Raw genomic sequence first — 14,715 nt, forward strand, 5'->3', positions numbered from 1 at the left:
AAGGGTGCAAGTGAAGTATTGAGTAGAGGCTGGAAAATCCAGTCAGGAATGGAAAAGGGTGCAAGTGAAGTATTGAGTAAAGGACGTTGAGACAGGCACTTCTTGCAATCACTAGAGTTTGGCTTAATGCCATTCCCAAGTAAAATATGGGATAGATTTTGCATTAAAAGCAAACAACCTGACCCAGATATTGGCTAAGTCTGGCATTAAAACTGCAAGGGCATTTACAAGTGTGCTCTGAGAGGTACAGAATGTATTCAGACTAATTCCTTCAATGATTGCATTGTGCAGCACTGAGTAACACGAGCCAGCTTGTAAAAGGTAAATTGCAACCTTAGCCCTTCCCTTAACTTGATTAATTTTGATCACTGGAGCTTGTTTCAGCTATTATCTTCCCCAAGTGATTTCCTTTTATGTGCTGCCATTCACAAACTGTTGCCATGCAAACAGGGATGGGATGGAGAGGCAATACCTGACCGTGCACACTCCTTTATGCACTGTTAAAATGATATGGCCTTCACTCACAAGGCTTAATTGAAAAACAATTAGACTGCAAAACGCTTCGGATTGCGACTAATCAAGGCCTGTCAAAGCTGGTAAAGGTGCCTGTTTCTGTCAGGAAGCAAAGCCCCCGTGTTTTTCCCTCCGGGAATCGCTGTGCTCTTACCTAAGGGCAGTATTCCATACAGGGCCACGAGCTGCCTGACATCGGGGGCTGAGGGCAAGGGCTGAGCCCCCGTCCCACGGAGGCTGCTCCTCACACAGTCGTAGCTGCCTGCAGGGGGGGAAGCAGGGGATTAATAAATGTGACACTGAGTTGGTACAAAACGCATTTTTCAGGGAATGGAGAAGTGCCATGGAATGGGGACAGAACACACCCCCAGCACACCCAGGAATGTCCAGGGACAGGGACTCAAACAGGGCAACGCTGCTGTGGAATGTGGCCCCGAGAAAGGTGAACTGCAAAGGGAAATTTAAGTTAAACAGGCTGTGGACTTTCCCTTCCAGCCTGAGGAAGGCGTTGAGCAGAGCGGTCGGTCTCGAGTAACCTTTCAGAGAAACTTTGTGGAGAAGAATCATGAGCAGCACCATAAATCACAGCGCTGGCAAAGCGTTTCTGGATTTGGGATTTTGCGGGGCTGGAATCCCAGTGAACCACACGCTCTCCAAAGGATTTCAGGAAGGGGGAGAAGCTGTTTTAACAAGCTTTTCCCTGGCTGTGTCCCAGCTCAGCTCCTCGCTGTGTTGGACAGTCTAAACCTGTCACCTAATTCGGTGGGGCTCTTTGCTTTGCAGTACACCTTTTTTTTTTTTTTTGTTCAAAAAAACCCCTCCACAAAACAACCCAAGAAAACTGAAAGCCCCTGATGTGAACTGAAAGGATTTAATCTTGCCTTGGCTCTTGTTACAGAGCTATAATCACATTGCTTGCCCTGTCAAAGCCCATATACGAGACGTGTTAGAGAACAAAGGTCCAGCAGGATGGGCCACAAGCAGGAAAACTAGTTGTGATGTAGTGAAGGATTATTTTTAGCATAAAATACATGTAATTATGGTGAATATTACTGAAAAAATAACAGCATATTATGTTTTATTGGGGATAAAAAGGGAGAGGACTAGAGCTCGCTGGAGCAGAGGTAAATTAGCAGTGAGTGAGGGAGAAAGTGGAGGTGTAATTTGGGGGCAAAAAGGAAGAAAAAGCCCTGGTGCAACTGCCCCCTCCCTTCTGAAGAATAAAATTCATTTCAGGTTTTATCTTTTATTTAAGGAGAAATCAAAAGAACTGGATAGGAATTAATCTTCACAGATTTAATTAGAAGGCATCAAAGGGTTTAATTGCAACTGAACATAAATCACAGTGGATATTCTCTGACTAATTTAGATAAGGTCACCAAGAAAATTAGTTCAGTGATGTCAGTTTGTCATAGAGGGGGGACATTTCAGTGCCTTTACTGGCTGTGTAGCACAATTCCACTCTTTGTCCTTTCTCCAGGAACTGGAAGTGACCTTCCTTAGGCTTCAGCCCTGTAAGGCTGAGCAGATGAGGACTTACTTCTCTGCAGGCTTTGACTGTGTCCTGGGACCCTTAAAGGGAGGTTTTTTGGATTTAAAAAAAAAGATAGTTCCAGCTTTAAATACCTTCTGTGTGGTGTTGTGGCAGCTCAAGAAGCACGAGTGAGTTTTGTGTTGGGAAGAGCTGGTTCTGGCAGTCTGGGCCTTCACCTGTGCAGGTGTAGGCAGCCAGATGACTTTAGGCTCTGCACTTCCATGCCCAGAATCTTCTGCTGGAAAGGGAATATTGCCAGGATAACTTGGAGCAGCCCTTGTGTTCCTCAGTGCTGCAAAGAAGCCAAAGCTTCAAAGCTCAGAGTCAAGGGAAGATGGCCCAGAGCCATCTCTTCCCATGTTGGATGTTATCAGCTGTTAACTGTTATCCACTGGTGAAGATGTGCTCTTTTAAAAACATCCGTGGTGGGGAGTGTTTGTTGGACAGAAGTGACCTTGATGGGTTGAGTGAACAAAGGAATAATGAAAATCTTCCTTTACTTTACTTCAGGATCTTTAATGAGCGTGAAATGGATGGGACACTTGTTAACTCAGCCTTCAACAGAATGAGCAGAGGCTCTGAAGGCTGAGCTGGTGCTTCTGAGAGTTTATAAACACGTGGCATTTAGAGGGAATACAAGAGAGTCTGGCTCTTCTGGCTGGGATGCATGTTGTATTAACAGCCAGGGGCATTGTTGCTTCTGGATGGTTTCAAATTCAAATTATGGCCTTTAAAACAATTAAATCTTGGGGATTGATGTGGTTTTATTGAATGTCACCAGATGCTTTAGGAGATGGTGTCAGACCCCTCTGAAGCCTGAAAATGTGGTTTGGGGCTTTTTTTAGCCCTTTTTTCTGTGTAGAGCAGAGACAAGCATGTCTGACTGCAGCTGCAGGTAACAGAAACCAGGCAAGAGGACTGTGAAATGCAGAACTAGACAGAGACACATCTTACTCAAATCAGGGGCCAGATATACCTCAAAGCACTACTCAGAGTTCATGGGCAGCCAGGGAGGTGGAGGGAAGGGGATGAGTCTCCTGTGCTGAATGAACAAAAGGTGGAGGGATGATTACTGCTGTTCTCTGGGAAATGTTCTGGATGGATTATGACCCCTGGTCTGTTAGACTTGCACTGTCTTTCCAATGCTTGGCCAGGGCTCCTTAAAGGATGTTGTGGTTCTACCTCCCAGTGGCTTGTCATGTCCAAACACACCCAAGGCTTGCAGGTGTCAGTGCCTGGAGAGAAGCCCCAGCTTTACAAACAGGTCCTGGTTTCAGGAGCAGAAGTGAAAGGCACTGAGCACTCTGCAGAAAGCCTTGATTTGCCTGCGTGGCTTTAGACATTCAAGTGTGCAAGTCCTGAAAGTGCAATGACCCTTCAACTCCCTCTTGACTGGAAACAGGGGTCAAAACCCATGGAAAGGCTGGAGGTTTGTTCAGAGCAAACACCACAGCTGTAAAGGGGGTACTTGACCAATGTAATCGGAGAGATTCACAGCCTGGGCTTTGACCAGCAATCCTCCTTCTGCAAGCTCCTGGTACAGGGAATCAATGGTCCTGTGGGCAAGAGACATCACTCAGAAATTGTAGGGCACTGGAAGCAAAAGCTCAGTCCTCCCACAGCTGAACCAGCTCGAGAGTTATTTCTGCTTCCTCAGCTTTATAAATGTACTTTGTAGCTCAGAGGTAAAGGTGATTAGTGCCATCAATGTGAAATCAATAAATACCATTTTCTGTGTTATGGCAAGGAATCTCTTTTATAACCTCACACACAGCATCTCTCCCTCTCTTGCTGACTCCATTTACCCATTTCCAGGTGATACAAGATCAGTTATGACTTGTGTAATAGACTCATTCATTAATATCAATTACTGGGAAATTATTTTTAAATTATACAATAATAGCAACCCTAACACTACTATACCTATTCACTTAGCTCTCCAATTAGTAGTAATTCGTTAATTCTTCTTGGAATTTATTGTGTTTGCAATAGACAGCCCCATCTCCCCAGGAACACGCTGGGAATGACTCGATCAGAGCAACCAGTGAGCCACCAACTGCAGTGTCAGGGCCATGATGGCCAAAGGAGGACTGGGGGAAAAACATGCAGTGGGAGTGTTGCCCCTGGATCCCTGGAAGTGTCCCAGGCCAGGTTGGACCAGGCTTGGAGCAACCTGGGCTAGTGGAAGGTGTCCCTGCCCATGGCAGGGGGTGGAAGGAGATGAGCTTTAAGGTCCCTTCCCACCCAAACCAGTCTGGGATTCTGTGAAACAGGCAAAGCTCTCCAGTGGAACAGCTGCTTCCTGTCTCCATTAGTGGCTGGAAGTAGCTCCCAGTAATTGAGGATTTGATACACTTACATTTGTGTGTGGTTTTCTGTTGGTGTGGATGTTCTTTCAGAGTTCTAAGGATTAATTTCAATGTTTTTGGCACTAGGTTCTGCAGATGGACACTGCTTCAAGGATTGCATAAAATGAATAAGCCTGCTGGAAATTCTCGGTGTGTTGTTAGTATAAACAATACTGATTTCTATCTTTTTAGGTCTTTCACTGCTTTTGTACACTTTTCACATTCTTTTCCCTCAATATCTGACCTTTTTTTTTTGGCCTGTCTCTCTGATCTTATTTGGGACATCCCAAATATTGTATGGCTATCATAAAAATATTTAATAGTGCCTCTCATCTGGCTAATAAAACTACAGGTATAATTTGAGGTCTGCAGCTTTTTTTCCATTTCAGCTGAGAAGCTTTATGTTTTTTGCAGTGTTAGTGGCAGAATTAATAAAGGAGTAGCAATAAGCAAATCCAAAATTTAATGCACTGTCAACAACGTTGATTTTGCCACTCTGAATCTTGCTTTCATTCTCAGTGGTTTTATATTGGGAATGCATCATAAAACAGGCAGAAGGTAGAAAGGCACTAAGCTCACAGTTCTGTTGGGAGCATGGCTTCTATTCTTCCCGTCTTATTATTTTTACTGTGCAAGTTTAATGACACATGTCCCGAATTTCCCCCAAGTGTGATGTGACCAGCCTTTGACCAAAGCCCCCTGTGCCAAAACAGAGATGAACCTGAGCTTCTCTTGGTTATTTCTGAAATGCTCAGCAAGGAAGAGCAAAGCATGAAGCCAAAATGCCAGATAAACTCTGAAAGTCAGCTGCTAAAAAGCTGATGTTTTTAACTGGCTGGATGTTAAGTTTACATATAAAGCAGGTATGTGCAAGAGTAACTTTCAAAGCATGGACTGTGTGCATCCTTGTTGGACTTTGGCAGTGCTTTTTGAGAGGTTGTGCTCTGTTATAATCTGAGACGTGTATTTTAAATATTTGCCTGGAGAGTTTTTAGTTAGAGATCATTGACTGGGTCTGTAGTGATCAAGTCCGGGGCTCGCTGTGCGTGTCTGTACCAATGGATTTGTGGGGTGAATCCCCTGTGCTGCCCTGCAGGGATTGAGGGAGTTTGCCTTGGTGCTGTTCTCTCCTGGGAGCTGGCTCTGGGGCAGCAGGTCCCAGTGGTGAGATCTTTGTGTAGGTGTTGTGTGTACAGGTGAAAAATGGCTGGATTTTCAGTGAACGCATCACAAACTCATTGAAAATGTTGTGTCAGAAGCAGAAATCCTCCCAAATCCTCCCAATAAAATAAGGATGCTTAAAAGAGCAAGGGTACACAAGGAATGGCTGGGTATGCCAGAATTCTCCTTGCTAAATCAGGCTGATTTATGACATGTACACTCTACCTCAGCCACGAGGGGTGATTTATAGAGTACAGGGGCCTGTCTGCAGCCTCCCTTATCAGGCTTTGGCTGGGATGGAAAATCTGACAGTCAACAAACCTGCCAGGTGCTCCTGCACCTGCACAGAGGACGGGGAAGAGGCACACAGGGCCAATATCCTGCCTAAATATGACATGTGCTTAGCTCTGCCAACTGGAATTAACCTGCCTGGGGTGGATGGAGACTGGTCCTGGTGCTGTGTCAGTGGAGAAGGGGGATTTTAGTTTGTTTGTGTTGCTGCAGGTGACGAAACCCAAGTTTGATGGCAAACCTACTGCAAACAGGTTGTTTCTTTACCTGTCAGGAGTTAGATCTCTCTCCATCTCAGGTATCTTCTTCTTTCCAGATGCCTTACCTGCCTGAGGACCACAAAACCAGGCAGGAATTAGTGATTATTAGCACTGATAGATACGTTTGAATGTACTGGAGCAAAGTGAGGGCCAGAACAGCCAATGTTTATGTCTGAACGTGGCCCTTGTTACTGAGGGAACCCAAAGGGAAAAATCATATCCTTAAACAGCATTCCCACTCCTTCCACTGGACGCAACAGAGGAAAGAATCCCAGGGCCATTTTACTCCAAGGGAAAAAAGTCTTCTCTCCTTCCTTTTGATTGAATATTAGACAAGTTTTCTTTTACTGGCACAGGCTGCTCAGGGCAGGGGTGGAGTCCCCACCCCTGGAGGGATTTAAAAGCCATGTGGATGTGGCACTTGGGGACATGGGTTAGTGGTGGCCTTGGCAGGGTTGGGTGAAGGGTTGGACTCCATGAGCTTGGAGGGCTTTTCCAACCATAATGATTCTGTGATTCTTATCCTCTGATTCTTTGAGGAGCACAGTTCTGTGGGTGAGGGGGTATGGCCCTTACCCAAGAAGGAAGCAGGAAGGAACAGGGTGTGGGGTCCAAGTAGCTGCTCCAGAGACTGTTTGTCTCTTTCTATACTGAAGTGAAATATATAAGCAGCTCCCCTAAGGGGAAAACCTCCTGAGACTCTGGCTCCCCTCCCAACCATTAGACATCTCCTGCCTTCTCTTTCCTAATGCCTCAGGGAAGAAGCTTGAAGAGGTCACAAAAAACACAACCTGCTCTTTTCATACTTTCACCACCCTTTCACTGTGGAAAGTTTTTAACTGGTGTGACTGGTTTCTTTACACGTTGCAAAAAACCTCACGGAAAGTATAAATAAGAGAGCTGTGACTCAAGACTGTCAAGCCCCCCCATTAATTACAGCTCACAGCCATAAATATGGTTAGGGATAATTAGTAGTGGAGAGGGCATCATTAATCCATGTTAGTGCCCACCACTGCTGTCTGTGCCTCGGTTCTGTGCAGCACTTCAGAGCTGCTTCAGTGGAACTACTTACACAGCACCATTTGGGCAGCAGGGGATTCCTTCAACAGCTTAAATTTAAGCACATGCTTAAATGCTTAGTTGAACAAGACAGCTTATTCTTTCCAAAAGTTTATGTTCTCTTTCCTGGGAATACACTCGTTTACTTTATTTTTTTTATGACAGTGAATACTTCTGCAGAGCCCTGGGGGCTGCCTTGTTGAGTTAAAAAATCCTACCCAATTATCTGGAAAATGCTGGGGTTTTTTTCAGAATGGATCAGTAGTCTTCAGAAATAGATCAATTTTAAGTTTTCAAGGATAGACACAGTGTAAATAACCTGTGGTTCAATCACCTGTTACCGTTTATGGTGCCACAAAGATAATCCAGATGGAAATGTAACCTAAGCCCAGCGCTGTATGGGTCAGCTAACTGGGAGAAGGGGGTGTTTTCAAGTTTTGGGTTAGAATGATGCAAACAACTCTCTATTTGCAGAGCTATACCGTGGGTTTTTTTACATAAATGAGTTTGGCAGCAAATACTCATCAGAATGTACCAGTGAGATTTTGTTTTAAAGAAAAGGGAAGAAGAATGCATGTGCCAGCTGTTTTAACAACTGAGGAGATATTGAGACTCGCTGGTTTATTTTTGCTGTTCCTCCAGTTTTGTCTCTCTAACCTTTCTTTCAACAAACCAGAAATTACATATCCTGGGGTCTGACTAGGAAGAAAAGCTTGTTTCTACCTATGTTAAGACACTAAGCATATGCTGAATTTATTGGCCAACTGGTGTTGTCCTCAAGGCAGCTTCACCAGTGAAGTAACTCAAGAGCAAAACAGAAATGAGCTGTGCAGGGGGAAAATGTGTTTTCCTAATTAATGTCAGCATTTGTGGGAAATCTGGCAGAGGCTGAGATGCGATAAGGGGAAATATGAATTGTAGACAATGGCTTGGCTCCAAAATGTCTTATTGGGAATGGCTTTTATTTAGAAAATGATAATGTTTAATGAATGTGAACATGCTCGCCCTTTACAATGGAAATCTTGTTTCTCTGTCTGAAATGTCAGTCCAGCTCCTGTGTAGCCATGCTTTGACTCTTATTTTCTGCTTTGATAACTCCCGTGGAGTGAACTGCACTAGCTGGGAGCTGGCAGGTGACAGAGGAGGGTCCCTCATGCTCAGTGTGGTGTCTTGTCTTGCTGTGTGGGCTCATGAAAATACTTTGGGTAGCTCAGAGGTTGTTATGAGCAAAGCAGACCTGATTTCAGAGCAGAGTGTCTGCTTCTGGAATGGCACCAGAAGGGAGAGGGTATCCCAGTTGTCTCACTGAAGGACACTGTCCCAGGTGGATGTGCAGGATCTGGGATCACACCAGTCCTGCTGCCATCAGCTGCCCACAGCTGCTGCTGCCGAGGGTCAGAAAATCATAGAATGGCCTGGTTTGAAAGGGGCCTCAAAGCCCATCTCGTGCCACCCCCTGCCATGGGCAGGGACACCTTCCACTAGCCCAGGTTGCTCCAAGCCCCGTCCAACCTGGCCTTGGACGCTTCCAGGGATCCAGGGGCAGCCACAGCTTCTCTGGGCAACCTGTGCCAGGGCCTCAGCACCCTCCCAGGGAAGAATTTATTTACTAATCCCTCATCTAACCCTACTCTCAGTTTGAAGCCATTTCTCCCTTGTCTCTACATGCTCTTGTGAAAAGTCCCTGTGTTTCTTGTAATCTCCCTCTTGGAAAAGTAACCAAAGGAAAAGTGGTCCTGTGATTTTAAAGAAATAAGCAGCAGATTGAGCAGTTTTTAGTGGATTCCTTGGATCGTGTGTGATGCTTAGATGAGAGGTGGTGAACAAGTGCAGATTTGCACTGTGCATGGGTTGAGAAGTCTTTTCTGGCAGTGCTGAGATAAAACAAGCAACTTTGGACACTTGTGCTGAAAAAGTCCTTAGACAAAGATGTTCCCATGGTTTAAGGAGCTCTTGCTAAATGAGGGGCTCTGATATGAGATCCCTGTTGGATTTAGGCACAGCATCCAGAGGTTACAGCCCTCACAACTGGCTGAGAACCCTGGGTGCTAATCTGAACCAGCTACAGAAAATCCAACAGGGTTTGGGAATCACAGTCCTCAAACCCAGCCTTTCCTCAGGTCTGACCAGCCTCATTCTCCATGGCTTTGCTCTCATCAAGTCTTGAGACTGACATCAATACTTTTGTCATGGCCATTTGTGGTTTTCTTTGCTCCTGCCCGGCTCATCACAAAGGGATCTCCAGAGCTGTGTTGAGAGACCAGCAAGGCCTATTTCAGAAGCAACTTTACACACTTAGGTTCTCATATCCTCTCTTTTTGCCTTTTTTTTCTGGTGTTTTATTTCTGAATTCGGGCCGTGCCTTTGTGTATGTGTGGGTGTTTTCACGTCCAACACATTGCTTTACCTGCAGTTGGATTGGCAACAAATCCCTGGGGGAGCAGAGCAGGAAAAGCAGCACAATGGACTTGATAAAAAGCATTTTGATAAGCTCTTAAATGTAACTTCCAGGTCAGCAAGTGCCATATTCCTCACCAGGAGGCAATCTCCCTTCAGTCTTTGCTCAGCCTGGCCTTACACACGTGCTCACAGTGCCTGTTTGGTGATCTGTGGCTGGGCAGGGGAAAAGCTGCCACTGGGCATAGTGAAGAAAAATGTAATTTGCAGCAGAGCTGAACCACGTTTCTTTGGTTGTGTTGTGTCCTCATCCCCTCTCCTGTGACAGCCACTGGATCAGGAGCTACCTGGAGGAATTAGAGCTCAGCACAACGTGTCTGTTGTGGGCTGTGGGGCTGGCAGGGTCTGTGGGGTGGGATGCTCCCAGCATGGAAAGAGGCACAGGACCTGTGCCTCAAATGACAGCAGTCACATGCTTGTTGCATAATTAGGTGCAATCTAATTACTTTTGGTATTTCCAGACCAGCCTGTTGGTCTGGAGACCCACTTGTCACGAGAGGAGCAATTTGCCTTTTCACCCAAGTTCACTCTTCCACAAAGGTGGCAAATGGGATTCTTATCTTCAGAGGCAATAAGAGCAGCTCTTGGTGTAGGGTTAAGTGTCAGCTTTTAGCAGTAAGTGGTATTTGAAGGTTTGGGAGTTGGGGATAAAGTTCAGCCTAGAAATTGCAGTGCCTGGAAATAAAGGAGTGGCTGTGGGTATGCCTGGAGCTGGTAAATGTTGTTTATCTGAGAGCTGAGATGTCTGAAACACTGACTGGGAGAAATTACCTTCCTTGTGCTTTCCCTTTAGAGTCCAATTCCAAAATGCCCTTGCTGAATTCCCACAAAAGAGACTCTCAAACAGGATTTCAAACTCAGATTACTTCCTGAGGGTCAGGCAGATTATTTTTTAATATGGACTTGACAGAAATTTTCAGAGTTGTAAGCTACTTATCCTAAGATGTGCCTGAAAAGGCAGAGGACATTTACCCCCATTCCCTGGCAAAAAAAGCCCTGGTTCTACTGTGGTGTCTCCCTGCAAAGAAAGTAGAAGAAATCCCTCCTTAAAACAGAGGGGATGGCCAAATGTGGCACCAGGAGTTTGGAATGACTGTCCTCAGACACAAAATTCCTCTTGTAAGAGTTCTCTTAGAGAAATTACCCTTTCAGTGCCCATTCCCCACTGACAGAGAGCAGAAGAAGGTCTGATTTCTCTGAAGAATGTTGAATCCTCCTGAGAATGCTTTTCTATGCAGAATATCCCTGTTTTGGGGGGGAGGGATGTGTTCTACATCATAGTCCAGACATGCTCGTGGCTACAAGAAAAATCCACTGTTATTTCATGTTGTGCATAACTGGGGGGGAGACATGTGGGATCTAAGATGTGGTGACATGTGCCTTGAAAAACTGGAGATTTTTTGCTGAATAATAAATTAATAAACTGCTTCCAAAACTTTCCAGCTCCTTCTGTCCTTATTAGTCAGACCAGGTTTTCCTAAAGCAAGTCTGAGGTCTGTGTGCACAGGTTGGTTATGCAGTGGGTTGGTTTATGTCTGAGATATTCATGCAAATTTAACTGGAAAAAGCCTTTGCCAATGCTGATTGCAGATCTCAAATAGTTCTGCACAGGGAAGATGTGTTTTGACTAACACTGGATCCTTCCTTCCGTTCCCCACCCCTCAGATAGGACTGTTTTGGTTTGGGTGGGGTTTTTTTAGATAAAATCTTGAAGGAATTTGTATTATCTAATTAGTACTTCTTCCTCCTCTTCCCCCCTTCATTCTCTCAGGCTGCTGGCACAACTTGGGAAAACAAAAGTTAAATGGTCTCCTTCCACCCTAATCTATTCCAACACTATACTGAAGGAAAAAAGTCCAGCCCAACCCTAATATAAAGCTCTATAATTGCAGTGTGATGTTTTAGACAGGGCACTGACCATCTCATCTAAATGTGTCTGCCCATGACAACTTTGGGAAGATTGTTGCAATATTTTGTCTGTATATTTTAAGCCTCCCTATTTTTGAAGCAGGTTTAGGAATTCAGTTGGGATTGGTTTTCAGAGTTGCTTGAGTCTTTTGTTTTTGGATTGTCCCTGCACAATGTTTGTCAGATGAAAGAGTATTTTTAAAGATAATTTGAGTAGAAGTCGAGCACCAGCAAGTATTTTCATGCTAAAAGGATTACAGAAATGAAATACAACAGGAGATTAGGGTTGGCTGTTTGCCCTGAGGATTTGAAGTGGATCTGCTGATTGAATGTGGGGTCTGTAAGCTTTGAGTTATTTTGCACTGACATGATCTGTAGTTGGGTAAGGAATTTGGGGAACCATGAGCTGTGGAATTCTTTATGTGGTAATGCTGTGGAACTACATGTGAACATGACATGTGCTGTGTTTTGGTGGGTTTAACCTATTTATATACCTAAATAAACTTGGTTTAATTGCAAATTCCCAAACCCTTCAACTGTAAGTAGTGACATAATGTGTACCTGTGATCTATGTGGTGTGAGGGAGAAATGAAAGTTACACCAGAACATTCAAAGGGATTTTTTTTGGTGTACAGTTTTGAAACACATTAACCAGTCCTTATTCAGGAGGAAAACAGTCAGCAGCCAGAAAAGTTACTGGCCTCCAGATCCATGTCTTCCTTGGAAAACTGTATTAATCTGAAGGGGTCACCTTAAAGAGAGGGATTGCTTGGATTTTCCTGTTTGGCTGTGTCAGGGGATTTCAAGAGGGTGAAAATCTGATCCATCTCTGGAACAGTTCAACTTGTCCTAAGCAATATTTATAAAAGTTAAAAATTAAGAGCTAAAGGAGAAGGCCTTGAAAACAGCCAGAGGTGAACAGATTTTTAAATGTTTCTGACTTGAGATTCACTAAATGTTTAGGGTGCACAGTTAGATGTTGGTATCTGAGAGGATACCAACTGGACACCACCGTTCCTGGGCAGAGAACTGAGACTGACTCTAAATTCTCCTGACTTGCTGCTCTTACCTTTTCACCTTTTCCACCTTTTTTCTGAGTGCCAGCCTTCTCTCCATCCACGTGCAGTTTGAGATTCCTCAGTTTCTCTTCCATCAATTCAGCAACCTGTCCAGACAAGCACAGTTGAGCCTTCCTCGGTTCTCTGTTCTGCCATCTCCCCTCAGACAAATGTTCAGCTGAACAAGTGTTAAAGCAAGGAACAGGTAGAAGGGACTCTGGAAGGAGGGAAGGTTTGTGCCAGGACCAGTTCTTACAGCTGGAGAGAAATGTGCCCAGGTAATGCACATGATTAGTGTCCTCTCCCCATTGTAAGCACACCTGCACTCTGATCTCTTCCTCCACTTCTTCACGCTTCCCTTCTTTGATCAGCTCTGGGTCATGATCCTGGAGAAAATCCGATTCGTTGTCTCTGTTCTGCCAAAAGACTGTTATCCAAAAGAAAGAAAAAAGGGGAAAAAGTTACAGAAGCTATTGGTTTTTCCAACTGCTGCTGGAGGCAAGAAATGGGTAGTTGTAGGCAGCTTTTATGAAATTATTAGCTGTGTGAAAGTAGCGGGCTCAAGGGACCCATACCAAGTTCAGAGCCCTGTTGCGTGTGTCAGGATCTGTAAATCTTGAGGTTAAGGTTTTTTGGTTCTTTTTTTTGCCTTTGGCTGCAAAATGGTATCAGATTTCAAGAGGATAATGGGATCCTGAGGTTGTCATTTGGAGGTTGTGAAGCTGAATGCCCAGACTGTTGTTGATCTTCAAGCACAGTCCCAGCCAAACCATACCGTGCCCAAGGCTGGCATTACTTTTGTCTGTTTAACAGCACAGTGCTGAAATCTTTGCCATGAAGGAGGCACAAAGGTGACTCCTGCCCTGAGGAGTATGCTCTCCATGAGTGCCTCTTGTCTGGCATGATGGGGAACTTCCCTGGGGACCAAAGGAAGGGGTTTAATTCAAGCCACCACGTTCCCTTGGTCTCCCCCCTGCTCAGTTAAAGCTGCTGCAAACTTGCGAGTTGGTCTTTTGTAGCAATGCACAGGAGGCTGAAATGTGGGCCAAGGGCACTGGAATTGGTATGAAAACCTGCACTGAACAGATGGAAATGGGGGACAGGGAGGGAGGGGACAGTGAGTGTGACAGACAATAACCTGGAGCTGACCCTCAAGTGATGCAGGGCCACGCAGGGGTTTCACTTGGGGGAATTTTAAACTTGATGCAGTAATTGAGAGGCAGACAAAGTGCCTTCCAAAAGGAGACAAGACCCACCCAATGCAGCACCTTTATTTTGAAGTGTTGTGCAAAGGAGACCCAATACACAGCCAAAGCAAGTCTGTGCAAACTGGTGACCAAAAAACCTATTTCTGATAAAGTGCCTAGTGATCCTAAGAGATGCAGCTCTTTAGTTTTGTTGAGGCAAACTGCAATTTGCTCTTTAGAAAGAAAACTAAATGAAGTCTCATGAGCTCAGTGCCCATCTGAGTTCATATTAGCAAAGTAACTTTTTTAATGGAAACATCTTTTTTCCTCCCCTTCTTGTGTTGATTTGAACGAAGACAATTCCTGTCTTGCTTTTCAAGCCCTGGCAGTATCTTCCTAAATGACAGCTCCTCTTCAGCAGTATGTGCTAATTCAGTTTCCAGATGATTTAAAGTGACAGCTTTCCCCTCTAAGACATGGGCTCCTCCATGAATCTGTTTTGTAGAAGATTCTCTTCCCTGTACTCACTGCCATGCCCAAGGCACTGTAAATTCAGGAAGGTTTCACAGTACCCACAGGAGCTCATTCAAGTTTTAGCCCAGTTAATACAAGAGTGGCTGCTGTTTCCATCCCCTACAAGTTTTCAGAGCCCAATTACGTGCAGAGTATTTGTGGTTTTACACACAGGGAAAAGTTTTTGCAGGTGAGTGGTGGTAAATTCATAACTGAGAATGGTGGAGGTGGAGAAGGACAGTGGATATTTGGGTAATGAAAGAAACTCAGAAGTACAGACATCAATTTCTTTAAATTATTTGTGGGTCATCAGGTGGCATGACAGATGTCCTGTAATATTTCAGGAGGAAAAGCTGGTTTGCCTTAGTTAAAAGGTACCTCCTGCAGCCTGGAATTCTAGCCTTGGGGAAAGGGGATGTTGCATAA

General features: G+C 44.7%; 1 protein-coding gene across 2 annotated transcripts in view; it reads right to left on the reverse strand.

Moving 5' to 3' along the window:
* IQCA1 (IQ motif containing with AAA domain 1) overlaps window positions 1-14,715 on the reverse strand; it is a 105,498-nt gene that overhangs the window by 22,728 nt on the left and 68,055 nt on the right. For both annotated transcript variants that reach the window (XM_027705457.1, XM_027705456.1), the window contains 5 exons: window positions 12,910-13,016; window positions 12,601-12,696; window positions 6,115-6,176; window positions 3,521-3,603; window positions 668-775 (listed from right to left, as the gene is read on the reverse strand). In XM_027705457.1, coding sequence (XP_027561258.1) covers window positions 668-775; window positions 3,521-3,603; window positions 6,115-6,176; window positions 12,601-12,696; window positions 12,910-13,016 — 456 coding nt within the window. The remainder of the gene's footprint in view (window positions 1-667; window positions 776-3,520; window positions 3,604-6,114; window positions 6,177-12,600; window positions 12,697-12,909; window positions 13,017-14,715) is intronic.

The sequence above is a fragment of the Neopelma chrysocephalum genome, unplaced genomic scaffold, assembly GCF_003984885.1.
Source record: "Neopelma chrysocephalum unplaced genomic scaffold, ASM398488v2 Primary Assembly neopelma1_335, whole genome shotgun sequence".
NCBI lineage: Eukaryota > Metazoa > Chordata > Aves > Passeriformes > Pipridae > Neopelma > Neopelma chrysocephalum.